Here is a 19,046-nt window from a genome sequence, read left to right on the forward strand (position 1 = left end):
CATCCAGTCTTAGTTTTGGTGCTTGGGCTTAATTGCCCTGCAGCATGTGGAATCTTCCCAGACCAGGATCGAATCTGTGTCCCGTGCATTGCAAAGCAGATTCCTTATTGCTGGGCCGCCAGGAAGGGCCCTGGGGAGAAGTCATTTTGTCCAGCTTTGTCCTGCAGGCGGAATTGCTGGGGGACCTGGCCCTTTAGTTTCCCGGGTGGTCTGGACCTGATTCCCGCCCTTGTCTCCTCAGTCCGGCCCTACCCAGGACATGCCGGTGCCCTCCAGCTTCAACAACGTGGGCCAGGATGGGCAGCTGCGGAGTTTTGTTGGCTGGGTGTGGTATGAACGGGAGATCACCCTGCCCCAGTGGTGAACCGAAGACGTGGGCATGAGAGTGGTTCTGAGGATCAGCAGCGCCCACTACTATGCCATTGTGGTCAGTACAGCGGGCGGCAGGCAGAGCCGGTGGCCAGGTGTGGGGCAGGGTGGGGCATGGGCTGTCCTGGGGTGCCTGCTCCCAGCCGTCACCTGACAGCCTGCCTCTGGGGTACATGTGGGGGCGGGGGCACATTTAAGGCCCCACACTGGGTTTGTGCCCTGGGTGGCGGAGGGTGGTCTCCTCTGTTCCCCTGGAGCCCCTTTCTTCCGCTCCCGAGGTCACTGGCAGCTGGCAGAACCCTCAGCCTGCCCCACTCTGTCCGCTTCCCTCATCCTGCACTTGTGTTTGAGGGTGTGCCGGAATTGGCCAAGCCCCCACCCCCTCCGCTTGTCTCCCTGTATCTGCAGTGGGTGAATGGGGTCCATGTGATCGAGCATGAGGGGGGCCATCTCCCCTTTGAGGCTGACAGGAGGCCCCTGTCCTCCTGCCGCATCACCATCGCCATCAACAACACGCTGTCCCCCCACACCCTGCCGCCTGGGACCATCCTCTACAAGACGGACCCCTCCATGTGAGCAGCACCTTGCCCAGCCCCCGCTCCCACCCCCACTCCCTACCCTGCCCAGACGTCTTCCTACCAGGGGACAGGGTGGCTTCAGCAGAGGTGAGGCCCTGGCTCTTGGAGGCCAGGGAGACATGTGAGTTGAGATCGAAGGATTCAGGACAAGGCCACGGTCCCCTTGCTCCGTCCTAGGTACCCCAAGGGTTACTTTGTCCAGAACACAAAGTTTGACTTCTTCAACTACGCGGGACTGCATCGGTCCATGCTCCTCTACACCACGCCTACCACCTACATGGATGACATTACTGTCACCACTGACGTGGACCAAGACATTGGTGAGGCTCCTGCCAGGATCTGCCCTCAGCCAGGCCCAGAGTGGCTTGGTTCCCTGTTTGGAAAGATCCCCTTGGAGACGGGCTCTCCCATCCACCTCCTCAAGGTGCTCTCACCTGTAGGACCGCAGGCCACATGCCCCCCTCTTCTCTCTCATCTGATCTCTCGTCTCCTGTAGGTCTGGTGAATTACCAGATCATCGTCCAGGGCAGTGACCACTTCCAAGTGGACGTGTCTCTTCTGGATGAGGAAGGCAAAGTTATGGCCAAGGGGGCAGGGCCGAGGGCCAGCTGCAGGTGCCCAGTGCCCACCTCTGGTGGCCGTACCTGATGCACGAGCACCCTGCCTACCTGTACTCGTTGGAGGTAATGGTGGTGAGGATTGGGCTGGGGGAGGCCTTTTGCCCCCATCCAGCAGCCCTAGCTTCAGCAGGCCTGGTCCCCTCAGCTTCCTGGTCCATTGGATTGAAGAGTCCCCAGCCTGATTTTTTCAGCCATTGGTGGGGAGGCCGAGTTGGAAGAGAAGCCCCGCGGCAGTGTGGGCAAAAGTTTCTTCTTGCTCACGGCAGATATAATTTCTGCCTCTCTCCACCTGCAGACCCAGAGGTGGGCCGCGGTGATTTGCCAGGGGCTGTCCTGTGAAGCTCAGGCTGCATGGGGCTCAGGCCGGTCAGGCTGCCTCATGCCCAGTGCTCGATTTCGCAGGTGAAGCTGACGGCGCAGATGGCCGTGGGGCCCGTGTCTGACTTCTACACCCTCCTGGTGGGGATCCGCACCGTGGCCGTCACCGAGAGCCAGTTCCTCATCAATGGGAAGCCGTTCTATTTCCGAGGGGTCAACAAGCATGAGGATGCAGACGTGAGTAGGGGCTCCTGGGTCCCTGTTTCTTACCATCCCCTTCCCTGCAGCCCCTGGAGTGGCTGAGGGCAGCTCAGAGCCAAGCGCCCCAAACCACTGCCTGTGCTTGGCCTCGATAGCGGGCTGATGGGGTGACTCCGGCGGTCCCGGCTCTTGGACGAAACGTGTCTGGGATGGAGTCGAGGGCAGGGGCTCATCCGTCTCTGCTGTCCTCCAGATTCGAGGGAAGGGCTTTGACTGGCCGCTGCTGGTGAAGGACTTCAACCTGCTTCGCTGGCTGGGCGTCAACGCTTTCCGCACTAGCCACTACCCCTACGCGGAGGAGGTGCTGCAGCCCTGTGACCGCTACGGGGTCGTGGTCATCGACGAGAGCCCTGGTGTGGGCATCGTGCTGGCGTGAGTGCCGGCTGCCTGCACTGGGCGACACCCCCAGTTCCACAGCCTGTGCGTGCATGCTGTCGCTCAGTCATGTCTGACTCTGGGACCCTATGGACTGTAGCCCATCAGACTCCTCTGTCCTTGGGATTCTCCAGGCCAGAATACCAGAGTGGGTTGCCATTTTCCTTCTTCAGGGGATCTTCCCGACCCAAGGATCGAACTTGTGTTTCCTACGTTGGGAGGCGGGTTGTTTACCACTGAGTCATCAGGGAAGCCCAGAGTTTCTACTAGAGGGAAAGAAAATCAGACTGACCTGTTCCCTCTCCTCCCCTGGCCTGCAGCGAGAGCTTCAGCAACGTGTCTCTGCAACACCACCTGGAGGTGATGGAGGAAATGATCCGCAGGGACAAGAATCACCCGGCCGTTGTAATGTGGTCCTTGGCCAATGAGCCCGCTTCCTTCCTGAAACCGGCTGGTTACTACTTCAAGTGAGTGCTCCTGCCTTGCCTGGTCCGGGTCCCCGTTGAGACCGCAGCCTGCTGGCCCAGCTCAGCCTTGCCTGGCAGCCATGGGAGAGTGTCAGTGGGCCTGGCAGTGGGTGTGGGCTGCTTCCAGCCCAGGTGCATCCATCCCTGGTCAATTCAGGGGACAAGATACTCACCCACCCAGATTATGATTTCAGACGAGTGTCTCCTTGTCACACCTGAAATGAAATGCAGAGTTAACCTACCTGCTGCTGCTGCTGCTAAGTCGCTTCAGTCGTGTCCGACTCTGTGCGACCCCATAGACAGCAGCCCACAAGGCTCCTCTGTCCCTGGGATTCCTCAGGCAAGAACATGGAGTGGGTTGCCATTTCCTTCTCCAATGCATGAAAGTGAAAAGTGAAAGTGAAGTCGCTCAGTCGTGTCCGACTCCTGCGACCCCATGGACTGCAGCCTACCAGGCTGCTCCGTCCATGGGATTTTCCAGGCAAGACTACTGGAGTGGGGAGCCTACCTGCTGCTACATAAAACTTCAAATTAAAGAAAAAAGATAGTGACGTGGCCTGACTGACATAAGGAAGAGACAGTTGTCAAAGAATACATAAATCTGTGACCTGACTCTCCAGAAGGGCCATTGAATGGGTCAGGCGCTTGCACCTTCTGGGAAACTCCCTGAAAACAGAGCTACAGAAGCTGATATAGGGCTGGAAAGCATAGCCAGCAACTGTGGTGCTGCGAGCAGCATTTCCCTCTGTTCTGCCCTTTTCTGAGGCACTGAGCAATGGCCGACAGAGCTCCAGTCAAAACCAAGCCCTGCTGTTATTGTTTAGTCCTTAAGTCGTGTCCGACTCTTTGCGACCTCATGGGCTGTAGCCCACCAGGCTCCTCTGTCCTTGGGATTTCCCAGGCAAGAATACTGGAGTGGGTTGCCATTTCCTTCTCCAGGGGATCTTCCTGACCCAGGGATCAACCTGCGTCTTCCACTTAGCAGGCGGGTTCTTTACCACTAAGCCACCTGTGTCTTCCCTTGATATTTATGCTGTCCCCATTCCTGGGAAATTTAGTACATGTTAGAACTGCACAAAACCACTTTGCAATGCTTTTGAGTTCACCTGTAAAGGGGATTTAAACTTTATAAAGCCGACTTACCTAGGCATATAATTATAAACAGATTTTCAAAGACGTGCATATTCTGACTATTCTAAAGTTACGTTGTTAGACAGGACCAGGTCACCTGAAGTTCATTGTCCGTTCACTGCATACCAGTATCTTCCGCCACACCCCAGGCATTGTCCTGGGCAGAAACCTCACAGAGGGGCCATCTCCCCACAGTGGGCCAGCCTCCTGGCGTGGTCCTTGGTTTCTTCTCTTTCTTGCCATCCTGCAATTTTAGCATAGCTGGGCATGGGGAATGATTTCACTTACTGCGGAGGCAGCAGAGGCCATGGAAATACTCCCTAGGAGACACTGCCTGCATCCCCCTGTCCTGGATGGAGGCTCTGAGTAGTGGACCTTCCTGGGCAAAGACGAGCTCTGGACACACAGCTGGAGGTCGGGTTGGGCAAAAAGTTCATTTGGGTTTTTTCATAACATTGTTCAAAAACTCGAATGAACTTTCTGGCCAAGCCAATACATGTATTTAAGTCTCTAGTGAGTGCCCAGTGCACAGCTTGCCTCCCAGGACACACTCCCTAGTGATGTGTTACATTAATACTCATCCTAACCTGCACAACATCCTAGTTTTGTCGGAGATGAGGAAACTTGCTTTTGGCAGCGCCCAGCTCAAAGATCTCAGCTGTGCCTCTCCTCTCTTGAGGATGGCCCCCTTTGGTGGACGGGTAGGGGGCTAAGATCTGGGGAGGGAGGAAGAGAGAATGATGTCAGGGAACATGATGTCTCGAGGAGCACGTTTGCTTACCTGAAATGCCCTAGAAGGCAGGGAGGAGAGCCCTGTCTTGGGGGTGTTCTGTCTGGGAAGATGGGAAGGAGAGGTTCAGGAGGGGAACCTGAGGCCCTCCCCTGACTGACGGCACCGTGTCTTCTGCCCTCCGTGAACAGGACACTGATTGCCCACACTAAAACCCTGGACCCCTCCCGGCCCGTGACCTTTGTGACCAACACCAACTATGAAGCAGACCTGGGGGTGAGCCTGGGGGTCTCTGCACATCTTCCTTCTGCCTGTCCTCTTGTCCTGCCCTGATGCTTGCTGACATGAGCTGCTGGGAGGGACCACGAGCAGCCAGTCTGACCATTTCCATAGACGCTCTTTGGGTTAAAGAGAGCTGCCAGGGAGTGATTTGCCAGGCAGTGTAGCTTCTTGACGCTAAGGAGGTCAGGCATAGGGAGGTCAAATTCCTTCTCAGTTCATTCTCAACTCATCGATTTCTCTGCACTTTGATTTAATTTTATGCCCCCAAGTTTAATATGCTCAGAAAGGGGCAGAGGTTTAAGGGAGCTTAAAGTCATCATTGACTTGTGTTTCTCCAACTTGGCTGATCATTGGAGCCACAAAGGGAAGCTTTTTGAAAGTACAGAGGTCCGGATTTTGTGATTCTGATTTATAATGTCCAGGATAGGAATCTGAGTTTTTAAAAAACTCCTCAGTGATTCCAGGCATCATTCGGCTTTGGGAACCACTGCTGAGATCCAGTGTCAGGGGGACTGAAAATTGAAGGGAGAGGCTCACCCAGCCGGTTGGACCCCATGGCTCTTCTCGTAGTCCCTGGGCACAGCAGCCCCTCAGAAACTGTGTTGAGTTGTTGCGCAAAAGCTATAAAACAGGAGCAAGAAGATGCCTCACTAGGGAACTGAGACCAGTACTAAGAAGTGCTCCAGAAAGCGAAATCCTCTCGAGAAAGAGCGGATAAGAAAGCACTGTGTTCACGTGTAAGTGTGAGCACTGTCGTTTTCACGTGGAACCGACGGTTTGCAGCCCTAGTGATCCGGGGCCATCCCTTCAAAGGAACACGACTGTGGTGGAACACCAGCAGGGCACAGGCGACCTGGGCGTCTCAAAGTCTCAGTGGCATGCCTTCCTGCTCTAGTGGGCAGGGGAGCCTGTGCTGGTCCCCCAGAAGGTTGCCAGGCTCACCCACTGGGATGTGTGAGTGTGGTCACGTGCCCACACAGAGGTACTGCTTCCCAGCGGCATCTTTCCGCCCCAAGCTCAGAAGGGTGCTGCAGCCCCCTGGGAGAGATGGACCGCGTGGGTCCCAGTACAGACTCTGCAGGCGAGCGTGCGTTCAGGTGAGCTTTGGGGTCCACCGAGCAGCATATTGCTCAGATTCCCGGCGGTGCTGCCCCCAACCCGGGCTGCCCTCCCAGGAGGGAACTGTCCAATCTCTTCAGGGCCCATGACAGTAGCTCATAAAGGGGACTTGGGAGGCTCTGTGAGGGGAAAACTGCCTTCGGCCCTCAGTTGGGCCAAGGGGATGACTAGTGACAGGAGCACCACCTAGGGTTGAAGGAAGTCCAGTCTGGATGGGCTCCCTGGGGCCAGCTCTGCCTCTCATCGCCCTCCCCAGAGCCCAGCTGCAGCCAGGTCAGGGGTGCCGGCCCAGAACGAGAGGCTTGCTCCCTTCACTCGCTCCATTCAGGTCCCTTCTGACTATTATTTCCTACACGTGCGCATCTAACGCACTTTCCGCACTCACTCCTTACTTCCTCTGCCAGAAGCACTCCGAGTGTGAGTCCTCCACTCTCCTGGTTGGTGGCCTCTCCCCATGCTCTTGCAGGCGCCGTACGTGGACATCATCTGTGTGAACAGTTACTACTCCTGGTACCACGACTATGGGCACATGGAGGTGATTCAGCTGCAGTTGGCAACCCAGTTCGAGAACTTGTATAAGGCCTATCAGAAGCTGATGATTCAGAGTGAGTACGGAGCAGATGCCATTGAAGGGTTTCATGAGGTAAGTGCATCGAAGATGGGAGTTATTTTTTCCCTCTCTCGGACAGTGATGTCAGTCATCACGGCCCCAGACTAGAGATCTGCCTCTTTCCCCGTCCCTCCCTTGTCCTGGCCACCTCCCACAGCTAACCAGGCTTTCCCTAAGCTGCCTCTCCACACGGCCGGCCCGGACTCAGCCTCTGTTCCATGTGCGTGGTCCTCAGATAGCCTCCCACAAGCTGCCCAAGTGGTCCCTGGAACAAATCCAAGCCTTGTCCTGTCCCTGGCTTTCCCTGACCCCACAGGATGAAGCCGTAATCTGTGCTCAGGGCTGTCCGCGTCCTCTGCCCTCTCCCAGGCCTTCAGTCCCAGATCCTAGTCTGTTCTGTTTGGTGGCTCCTGTGCTGGCCTGGCCTCTTCCTTCTGCCCAGGAAGCCCTTCTTAGCTCCATAACCCCAGCTGATGGAACTTGACTCAGCGGTCATGCTTCAGCTCAGGTGTCCACTCTTTGGGGAGGAGGACCCCACCTAGCTGGGCAGAGGAACACCGTGAGCTGTCATGCTCTCTTTCGTTCTCTCCTTGACCAGACCGGGGGCTCCAGGAGGGAGATTAAATTGTGTTTCTCTTGGCTTCCTAAGCACTCCACAGTGGTATCTGCAGTGTGTCTTGTATAATAACATTTTAATCCTCGTTGGGAAGGAGGACCAAAGCCAACAGGGGTTGGTTCTCTTGTAAGATGACTGCAGTGCTGCATCCTCATGCGTCAAAGACCCAGCACCCCCCACAAATTCCCATGAGATGAAAACGCAGACCTTAAGCTCTAAGAACACCTCAAAGATCATTATATCTTAGCACATGACAGACGTGAGCTCTTCTCCGGAGGCTGAGTCCATAGATGTGGCCTCTGCTTTTCCCCTCCTCGCCTGACAGGTCTCAGCTTCAGTGAAGCTTTCTGTGGCCCCCGCCTCCGTCTGCGCCCCCTACTAACCTCCTCCTACCCGCCCCCCACACACTACATGCTCCCAATTCACCCTTGTTACACTTCGAGCTTGTGTCTTGCCAGATTGTAAAGCCCATGAGGACAGGGACCCTATCTTTCTAGTTTGTTACTTTGTCCCTAATGCCTGGCATATAAGCAGATGCTAAATAATGATTTGTTGAATAGTCAATGGGCTAAACAGCAGCTCCTTACCTAGATGAGATACAGGGGAATTGGTGTGAAGTTAAAGCTGAGTCACGCCAGTGCTCAAATTATGCATTGGCAGCTACTTCAGCCTTGGGTTTTAAATTTATTATCCAGAGACGTACTTTTATTCCTAGTGTAGTTCAGTTGTAAGACTGCAGTGGGGAATAGAGGTGGAAAAAAGTAAAGCAAATATTAAATTCTCTTTAATGGGAATTCCCTAGTTGTCCAGTGGCTAGAACTTGCACTTTCACTGCTGAGGGTCCAGGTTCAATTCCTGGTTGAGGAACTAGGATTCCACCAGCCGCTCAGTATGGCCAAAAAAAAAAAAAATATATATATATATATATATATATATATATCCTGTTTATTAATGAAGCAGTTACTAATTAAGGGGTTTTTTTTTAATCCTTTTTTTTTTTTTTAACCCTGGGTTATATCACACACTAGCTTGGCCCTCCACCAGTATCAGCAAGTCCTGCAGGCACTGTAGCCCACCACAAGGACAGATATTTGGGTCGTCAATACATGGGTCTTTATTTTTATCTAATGTTTACAGTTTTACTGGTTGTGACTCCTAACTTCTGTCTCTGCCTTGAATTCCAGGATCCACCACTGATGTTCAGTGAAGAGTACCAGAAAGGCCTGCCCCAGCAGTATCATGCGGTTCTGGACCAAAAACGCAAAGAATATGTGGTTGGCGAGCTCATCTGGAATTTTGCCGATTTCATGACTAACCAGTGTAAGTGGCATTTGGATGCATGGGATGTATCCCTTCTCATTGTTTCTGGTGGGTGTGTTAGTTCAGGACATTTGGTTCTAAGAACCCCGGAAACAAGCAGGGGAAGGCTGATATCATCAAAGCAGGCTACACAGAGGATTTCCTAGGATAAAGTCAGTTGTGTTGAGCAAGCAGCTGATTACTTGTGTGCTGCAAGTAATGCAAATCAGTTTCTGAAGTAAATGGGAGAGGCATCCGTCTCAAGGCAGAGGTGGCCAGCTCTCCTCTGTGTTTCACAACAGTGTGAGGAAAAAGTGGATCTTGAATTGGATTTACTGGGATACACTCGTGATTCTAGGGTAAGGTACAAAGCCTGAGAAACCTAAGACATTTCAGTCTGTTTTATATGATTTGCTTATGAAAGACAGGTTCACCAAATACAGATAAGTATCATCAAATGGTTTTGAATGTAGGAGTGTTTAAAAGCTTTCAGAGTGAACATGGTCTGTACTTTCTCAAGTGAGAACAATGAGAAACTTCCAAATGAACGTTTCCTGTATCTTTTTACCCCTGTAGGTTACTAGCTTCTTGATATATTGTAAATTGAGGAGAGCAAGCTGGGGAAGGTAGGGAAGAACTGATAACAGTGGGAACTACGTTTTATTACTTTTGGGCAAAGACAAGTTTTTGGAAGGTTAAAGTTCAGTTAAAAATCAGAATGGGGGGGAGTGCTTCCTGGTGGTCCAGTGGTTAAGACTGCACTCCCAATTCAGGGAGCATGGGTTTGAACTGGTCAGAGAACTAAGATTCCTCATGCCACGCAGCATGGCCAAAAAAAGATAAAAAAGAAAGAAAATCAGAATGGTAAGAGTGAAAGAGGAAAAAGAAAGAGAACACAAGCCTTCACTATGAATTGAACTGAACTGAAGCAGTCACTCATCTCACATGCTAGTAAAGTAATGCTCAAAATTCTCCAAGCCAGGCGTCAGCAATACGTGAACCGTGAACTTCCAGTTGTTCAAGCTGGTTTTAGAAAAAGCAGAGGAACCAGAGATCAAATTGCCAACATCCATTGGATCATCAAAAAAGCAAGAGAGTTACAGAAAAACATCTATTTCTGCTTTATATGCCAATGCCTTTGACTGTGTGGATCACAATAAACTGTGGAAAATTCTGAAAGAGGTGGGAATACCAGACCACCTGACCTGCCTCTTGAGAAATCTGTATGCAGGTCAGGAAGCAATGGTTAGAACTGGACATGGAACAACAGACTGGTTCCAAATAGGAAAAGGAGTACGTCAAGGCTGTATATTGCCTGCTTATTTAACTTATATGCAGAGTACATGATGAGAAACGCTGGGCTGGAAGAAGCACAAGCTGGAATCAAGATTGCCGGGAGAAATATCAATAAGCTCAGATATGCAGATGACACCACCCTTATGGCAGAAAGTGAAGAGGAACTAAAAAGCCTCTTGATGAAGGTGAAAGAGGAAAGTGAAAAAGTTGGCTTAAAGCTCAACATTCAGAAAAGGAAGATCATGGCATCTGGTCCCATCACTTCATGGGAAATAGATGGGGAAACAGTGGAAACAGTGTCAGACTTTATTTTGGGGGGTCCAAAATCACTGCAGATGGTGACTGCAGCCATGAAATTAAAAGACGCTTACTCCTTGGAAGGAAAGTTATGACCAACCTAGATAGCATATTGATGCTTTTGAACTGTGGTGTTGGAGAAGGCTCTTGAGAGTCCCTTGGACTGCAAGGAGATCCAACCAGTCCATTGTGAAGGAGATCAGCCCTGGGATTTCTTTGGAAGGACTGATGCTAAAGCTGAAACTCCAGTACTTTGGCCACTTCATGTGAAGTGCTGACTCATTGGAAAAGACTCTGATGCTGGGAGGGATTGGGGGCAGGAGGAGAAGGGGACGACAGAGGATGAGATGGCTGGATGGCATCACTGACTCGATGGACGAGAGTCTGAGTGAACTCCGGGAGTTGGTGATGGACAGGGAGGCCTGGCGTGCTGCGATTCATGGGGTTGCAAAGAGTGGGACACGACTGAGTGACTGAACTGAACTGAACTGAAGCAGTCACTCCTCACTACCCCCCTCCCCTAGCCTCTGGCAACCACTAGCCTACTTTCTGTCTCTATGGATCTGTCTGTCCTGAAATTCTCATTTGGATGTGATCTTTTGTGTCTGGCATTTTTCACTTAGCATAATTATTCAAGCCTCATCTGTGTTGTAGCATGTATTAGCACTTCATTCCTTTGTATGGATATAGCATGTTTTGAGTATTGAGTTGTTTTTACCTTTTGGCTATTGTGAATGGTGCTGTTGTAAACAAGTACTTGTACTTGCTTGAATACCTGTTTTCAAATATTTGGGGTATATACCTAGGAATGGAATTGCTGAATCATATGGTAATTCCATGTTTCACATTTTTAAACTTTTTTTAAAATTTATTTTAATTGGAGGCTAATTACAATATTGTGGTGGTTTTTGCCATACAGTCACATGAATCAGCCATGGGTGTACATATGTTCCCCATCCTGAACCCTTCCCCCCACCTCCCTCCCCATCCCATCCCTCAGGGTCATCCCAGTGCACCAGCCCTGAGCACCCTGTCTCATGCGTCATACCTGGACTGGCGATCTGTTTCACATATGATAATATACATGTTTCAATGCTATTCTCTCAAATCATCCCACCCTTGCCTTCTCCCACAGAGTCCAAAAAACTGTTCTTTACATCTGTGTCTCTTTTGCTGCCTCACATATAGGGTCATCGTTACTATCTTTCTAAATTCTATATATACGTGTTAATATACTGTATTGGTGTTTTTCTTTCTGACTTACTTCACTCTGTATAATAGGCTCTGGTTTCATCCACCTCATTAGAACTGATTCAAATGCATTCTTTTTAATAGCTGAGTAATATTCCATTGTGTATATGTACCACAGCTTTCTGATCCATTCGTCTGCTGATGGACAACTAGGTTGCTTCCATGTCCTGGCTATCGTAACATGTTTCACTTTTTGAGGAACTAACAAATTGTTTTCCTCAGTGACTGCACCTTTTTATCCACCAGCAGTAAACAAGGGTTCCCAAATCTCCACATCCTCACCAACATGTGTTAATTTCTTATTTTAAAAAAAGTTACAGCCATGGAATCTTTAAAAAATATAATTTATTTTAAAATAAATTAAAAATATAATTTATTGAAAGGTATATTATTTCTTTTATTGAGGTAGAATTGAGATATCATTTTAGGTGTACAATGCATTGACTTGATATTTGCATATATTGCAAAACGATCACCATAATAAGTCCAGTTAACAACCATCACCGTACACAGGTACACAACATTTTTTTTCTTGTGATGAGAACTTTGAAGAGCCACTTACCTAGCTACTTTTAAATATACAATATTCTTAACTGTAGCCAGCATACTGTACATTACACCCTCAGGGTTTATTCATTTTATAACTGGAAATTTGTACCTTTTGACTCCCTTCACCAATTTTGCTCACTCCCTCCCTGAGGCAACCACCAATCTATTCTCTATATCCATGAACTCAGTTTTTTTGTTCATTTGTTATTTGTTGTTTTAGATCTCACATATAAGTGAGATCATACAGTCTCTATCTTTTTCTGACTTGTTTCATTTAGCATAAGGCCCTGAAATTCTATCCATGGTGTTACACACAGCAAACTTCCCTTCTTTTTTATGGTTGAATAACCTGTTATATGCCACGTTTTCTTTACCCATTCACCTGCTGATGGACGTTTTAGTTTGTCTCCATGTCTTGGCTGTTGTAAATAACACTACAGTGAGGATAAGGGTACTGTCTTTTCAGTTAGTGTTTTTGTTTTCTTCAGATAAATACCCAGTCGTAGAACTGCCAGATCATGTGGTGGTTCTATTTTTAGTTGCTTAAGAAAGCTCCATACTGTTTTCCATAGTGGCTACACCAAAAAGCACTCCCACCAGCAAGTGTTCTCTTCTCCACATCTTTACCAACACTCATTTCTTGTCTTTTTGTAGCCATTCTAACAGGTGTGAGGTGATATCTCACTGTGGTTTTGATTTGCATTTCCCTATGACTAGTGATGTTGAACACCTTCAAATACCTATTGGCCAACTGTGTCTTCTTTGGAAAAACGTCTACTTAGAGTTCCTCTGCCCATTGAAACAATCAGATTGTTTGATTTTTTTGCTATTGCACTGTATGAGTTCTTTATGTATTTTGGGTATTAAGTCCTCATCAGATACATGATTTGGAAATATTTTCTCCCATTCAGTAGGTTGCCTTTTCATTTTATTTTTTTGATGTTTTTTTTTGCCCAGAAGCAGCTGCTTAGTTTAACGGAGTCCCACTTGTTTATTTTTGCTTTCATTGCCTTTGCTTTTGGTGTTAAATCCAAAAAATCATTGCCAGGACTAATGTCAGGGAACTTACTACATATGTTTTCTTCTAGAGTTTCTGGCTTCGGTTCTTACATTCACGTCTTTAATGCATTTTGAGTTAATTTTTATGTGTGGTGTATATAGTGGTCTAGTTTCATTCTTTCGATGCGGTTGTCCAGTTTTCCCAACATCATTTACTGAAGAGACTATTCTTTCCCCATTGTATATTCTTGGCTCTTTTATCATAAATTAATTGGCCATACATATGTGGGTTTATTTCTGGGCCCTCTGTTCTGTTCCATTGGTCTGTGTGTCTCTTTTTATGCAACTGCCATACTGATTTGATTGCTGTAGCTTTTTGTATAGTTTAAAGTCAAAGACTGTGATGCCTCCAGCTTTGTTCTTCTTTCTCAAGATTGCTTTGGCTATTCAGGGTCTCTTCTGATTCCACAAAGACATTAGGATTGTTTGTTCTATTTCTACTTTATCTCACCCATTTAAAAAATTTTGTCTGATTTGTGATTTGGGTTTTTTTTTGGGGGGGGGGAACTGGTCAAAAGCACTGATTTTCAAACTTTTTGATAGGAGAACCCCTTTATACTTTTAATAATTATTGAATACCCCTAAAAGGCTTTGTTTATGTGGGTTATATCTGTATTTGATATTTTGGTATTTACTGTATTAGAAGTTACAAACTGAGAAATTATTTAAATATGCATTCATTCATTGAAACATAATAAACCCATTCAGTTCAGTTCAGTTCAGTTCAGTGGCTCAGTCATGTCCGACTCTTTGCGACCCCATGAATTGCAGCACGCCAGGCCTCCCTGTCCATCACCAACTCTCGGAGTTCACTCAGACTCATGTCCATCGAGTCAGTGATGCCATCCAGCCATCTCATCCTCTGCCGTCCCCTTCTCCTCCTGCCCCCAATCCCTCCCAGCATCAGAGTCTTTTCCAATGAGTCAACACTTCACATGAGGTGGCCAAAGTACTGGAGTCTCAGCTTTAGCATCAGTCCTTCCAAAGAAATCCCAGGACTGATTTCCTTCAGAATGGACTGGTTGGATCTGCTTGCAGTCCAAGGGACTCTCAAGAGTCTTCTCCAACACCACAGTTCAAAAGCATCAATTCTTCGGCGCTCAGCCTTCTTCACAGTCCAACTCTCACATCCATACATGACCACTGGAAAAACCATAGCCTTGACTAGATGGACCTTTGTTGGCAAAGTGATGTCTCTGCTTTTGAATATGCTATCTAGGTTGGTCATAACTTTCCTTCCAAGGAGCAAGCGTCTTTTAATTTCATGGCTGCAGTCACCATCTGCAGTGATTTTGGAGCCCAAAAAAATAAAGTCTGCCACTGTTTCCACTGTTTCCCCATCTATTTCCTATGAAGTGATGGGACCAGATGCCATGATCTTCGTTTTCTGAATGTTGAGCTTTACGCCAACTTTTTCACTCTCCTCTTTCACTTTCACCAAGAGGCTTTTTAGTTCCTCTTCACTTTCTGCCATAAGGGTGGTGTCATCTGCATATCTGAGCTTATTGATATTTCTCCCGGCAATCTTGATTCCAGCTTGTGCTTCTTCCAGCCCAGCGTTTCTCATCATGTACTCTGCATATAAGTTGCTTAATGAGTACAGTACCTCCTTTGTGGTAATCAAAATGTTCTGCCACTAGATGAGGTGACGGATGCGCAACACTGCAAGTGCACTACATGTCACTGAGTGTACTCTTTAAAATGGTTACCTTTGTACCAATCTTCCCCAAGGTCTTCCAAAATATGTGACGAGGCCAGACTCATCTTATGAAGCCAGCATGACCCTGATACCAAAGCAAAAAGAAAGACAGTACCAGAAAACTACAGGTCAATACTCTGATCAATATCGATGCAAAAACTGTCAATAAAATACTAGCAAACCGGAACTTCCCTGGTGGTCCAGTGGGTAAGACTGAGCTCCTAATGCAGAGGGCCTGGGTTTGATCCCTGGTCAGGGAACTAGATCCCACATGAGGCAACTAAAAAGATCTCGCATGCTGCAACTAAGACCCAGTGCAACCAAAAAAAAAAAAAGACCAGCAAACCAAAGTCAGCAGCATATTAAAAGGACCATTCACATGAATCAAGTGGAATTTACATTCAGGATGCAGGGATGATTCAATTTATGCACATCAGTCAATGTGATACATCACATTAATAGCATGAAAGAAAAAAAATCACATAATCTCAATACATAAAAAGCATATGATAAATTTTACTGAAACAATCTCTTTCATCATGGAAAATCTACCAAAGCTCTAAGATCATGACTAAAACATTCAGGAATATAAAAGTAGTAAAGAGAGGAAATGATTGAATGTAAGAATATAAGAGCTCCCCTAGTATTTTCCTTATTCTGAGGAAGACTTTACTGAGATGCTTGCATATATACTTCACTTAAAAATACACTTTTTGCCTATAAATATACTCAAGACAATTGGACTCTTGCTTTTTTCCCTCTTAAATTCTAGCTTGGTTAATGAAATATATTTTGCCTACAATTTTCTAATTTTAAATATTATAAGCATGATATAAGTTTATTGGTATTAGTCTATTTTAGCATTTTAAATGTTCCCTTGGTATCTCTACTTTTCTTGAAGAGATCTCTGGTCTTTCCAATTATATTGTTTTCTTCTATTTCTTTGCACTGATCATTGAGGAAGGCTTCCTTATCTCTCCTTGCTATTCTTTGGAACTCTCCATTCAAAGGGGTATATCTTTCCTTTTCTCCTTTGTTTTTTGCTTCTTTTCTTTTCACAGCTATTTTAAGGCCGCCTCATAGAGCCATTTTGCTCTTTTTTTTTAAAGTTGGGAGGGTCACAGCCTTGAGCCTAACAAGCAAGTAACCAGACACTCAGCTGATCAGAGCACATGTGTGAGACTTCCCTTTTATTTTATTTTTCCAATAGATAAGTTTCAGGACTCCCCTGGCAGTTCAGTGATTAAGACTCTGTGCGTCCCGTGCATGGTGCATGGGTTTGATCACTGGTCTGGGAATTAAGATCCCACATGTCACACAGTGTGGCCAAAAAAAATTGTAATAATAAGAAACATTTTAATAAATAAAAAAGGTCAAATTTCATTGTATTTTAAAGATATCACAAACAGGTCCTGGGAATCGTTTGGCATCTTCTTGTTTCCATAGCTAGACAAGTCTTAGATCTTATTGACAGCCTGAAGACTGGTTTCTTTTTCATAGATAACATCCAGATTTTTCTGATATTATTATTATTTTTTAAATATTTATTTTCATTTATTTGCCTGTGCCAGGTCTTAGGTCAGTATTCTACATGGGATCTTTCAACTTCGCTGTGGCATGTGGGATCTAGTTCCCTGACCAGGGATAGAACCTGCATTGGGAGCATGGGAGCATTGGAGTCTTAGCATGGGACCCTGCATTGGGAGCATGGAGTCTTAGCCTGGACCACCAGGAAAGTCCCTGATATCCTGATTTTTTAACTGTGTGGCTTATTGGATCAAAGCAGATGAATCTGATTTAAGGTCAATGCAAATCACTTTCAGGACGTGAGATACCCATTAAACAATCCCTGGCCTCATATGAGCCCTGCAGATTTTTCATCTAAGAAATTTCAGATTTCAATGACACCTGCTCTCCAGAATAAGGACTCGAATGGGGAAGTGAGCACACACAGACATTGTCTTGTGATGGAAGCCCAGTGGAACACCCTTGATCACGTGCTGTGTTGGGCTAGAGACTGTGTGAGCTGGAACTGGTTCCTCTCTGTTGCACTGTTAACCCGAGTCCCTTCCCATTCCTTCCCAGGAGGCTGAGTTCTAGCCTGCTGTTGTCGGTCTGCAGGATCTCTCTGGGCCCTTCCCAATGACAGTGTGTCCTTCCAGAGGGATTTGATGTTTTCTGGAGTGTTGACAGTTCGGTTGCTGAAAATAGTCTTCTCATGGTAGATTCAGCCAAGAGCATCATAGGGTTTGTTTTTTAAACAGTTTGTTAAAAATTTTTATTGTGGTATAGTTGATTTATAATGTCTTTAAACATGTCTTTATTGAGATATAATTCACATACATAATTCATCCATTTAAAGTATATAACTTTTTTTAATAAGAAATGATTTAATAGGAAATATACAAATTTCTCAGTATGAACTTTAGTATATTCATGTATATGTACGACCATCATTATTTTCATCACCTCAAAAAGAAACCCTGTGTGCCTTTTAGTTATCTATCCTTCTGCCCCTCCCAGTCGGCCCTAAGCCACCACTAATTTTTTTTCTCCAGATTTAGCTAATCCGGATGTTTTATATAAATTATGCAATATATGATATTTTGCCTCTCAATGTTTTTAAGTTAAATGTGTTTAACTGTAATTCTGCTTCATACAAAAATTCATCAGAATCAGTATTTTTCAAGATTAGCAGAACATTAGATTAGCAAACCCATAAATTTATTTTGTCCTCCCTTCCTGAAGAAAAGCCCAGAGACTTTTAAAAACTATATATTTATTTACTTATTTGGCTGTACCAAGTCTTAGTTGCAACATGCAGAATCTTAGATCTTATTGAAGCATGAAGGATCTTTTAGTTGGAGCATTTAGGATCTAGTTCCCTGACCAGGGATTGAGCCTGGGTCCCCTGCATTGGGAGCATGGAGTCTTAGCCACTGGAGCACAAGGGAATTTCCCTTTTGTCTTTTTTAACTGAAATGTCTATAACTGTTATCCTGTTCCTGTTTTAGGAAACGGCATATTTTAGTAGCAGATAATTTATTTCTGGAATTTTTTAAAAGGCTATTTTTTTCAATATATATTTATTTGATTGCCTTGGATCTTACTTGTGGCGTGAGTGATCTTCACTGAAGCATGTGGGGATCTTTTGTTGGAGCACGTGGGCTCAGTAGTTGTGGCTCAGTAGTTCCCCTGAGGCATGTGGGATCTTACTTCCCTGGCTAGAGATCAAACCCACATCCCCTTCATTGGAAGGCAGATTCTTAACCACTGACCACCACAGAAGTCCTCTTATTTCTTGAATTTTTATGTATGAACTCATTTAATCCTCACCACAATCACAGGTTCATGGATATCGAGGAATTTTGCCCCAGGATGGGTCATACTCAAAATCTCATTCATACCCATTTTAAATGATGAGATATGGGACTTAAGTTTGAACTTGAGCTGATGCTGTAATGAGTTGAGACTTTGGGGGATCTTGGGATGGAGTGAATGCACATTGCATGTGGGACAGACATAAATCTTTGAGAGCCAGACAGAATGTAGTAAGCTGATTAATAATCCCTGGAACTTGCAACTGGTACTGAATAATCCCTGGTACTTAACATGATAAAAAGTGAAGATGTGATTAAGTTAAGGACATTGCGACAAGATTATCTTGGTTTATTCAGGTGGTTCCAATGTAATCACAAGGGTTCTTATAAAAAAGCAGAAAGATCAGTCAAAAGATACATCAATGCAGATGAATCTATGAAACAGAATCAGGCACATAGAGAAGAGACTGATGGCTGCTAAGGGGACAGTGGGTAGGAGAGGTCTGGGTTGAGACTTTGGGAGTAGCAGATGCAAACTGGTATATGTAGAATCAATAAAACAATAAAGTCCTACTGTACAGCATGGGAAACTATATTCAATATCCAGAGACAAACCATAATGGAAAGTAATATGAAAAGGAATGTATATATATGTTGTATATATAGATGTACAGTTACTTTGCTATATACAAAGTGTACACAACTATTAACACAAAATTAACACAACACTGTAATTCAACTATTTTTGTTTAGTTGCTAAGTCATGTCAGACTCTTTGTGACCCCATGGACTGTAGCCCA

General features: G+C 46.2%; 1 protein-coding gene across 1 annotated transcript in view; it reads left to right on the plus strand.

Annotated features, from left to right (window-relative positions):
- The window catches only part of LOC101904377 (beta-glucuronidase-like), a 71,068-nt gene that overhangs the window by 50,310 nt on the left and 1,712 nt on the right, over positions 1 to 19,046 (plus strand). Inside the window, 11 exon segments of the mRNA XM_059881690.1 lie at positions 242 to 427; positions 778 to 941; positions 1,125 to 1,267; positions 1,444 to 1,542; positions 1,545 to 1,630; positions 1,970 to 2,122; positions 2,340 to 2,518; positions 2,842 to 2,988; positions 5,041 to 5,125; positions 6,717 to 6,893; positions 8,661 to 8,796. Of these exon segments, the coding sequence (XP_059737673.1) occupies positions 260 to 427; positions 778 to 941; positions 1,125 to 1,267; positions 1,444 to 1,542; positions 1,545 to 1,630; positions 1,970 to 2,122; positions 2,340 to 2,518; positions 2,842 to 2,988; positions 5,041 to 5,125; positions 6,717 to 6,893; positions 8,661 to 8,796 (1,537 nt within the window). The 5' untranslated portion in view covers positions 242 to 259.

This window comes from Bos taurus, chromosome 25, assembly GCF_002263795.3.
Source record: "Bos taurus isolate L1 Dominette 01449 registration number 42190680 breed Hereford chromosome 25, ARS-UCD2.0, whole genome shotgun sequence".
Classification (NCBI taxonomy): Eukaryota; Metazoa; Chordata; class Mammalia; order Artiodactyla; family Bovidae; genus Bos; species Bos taurus.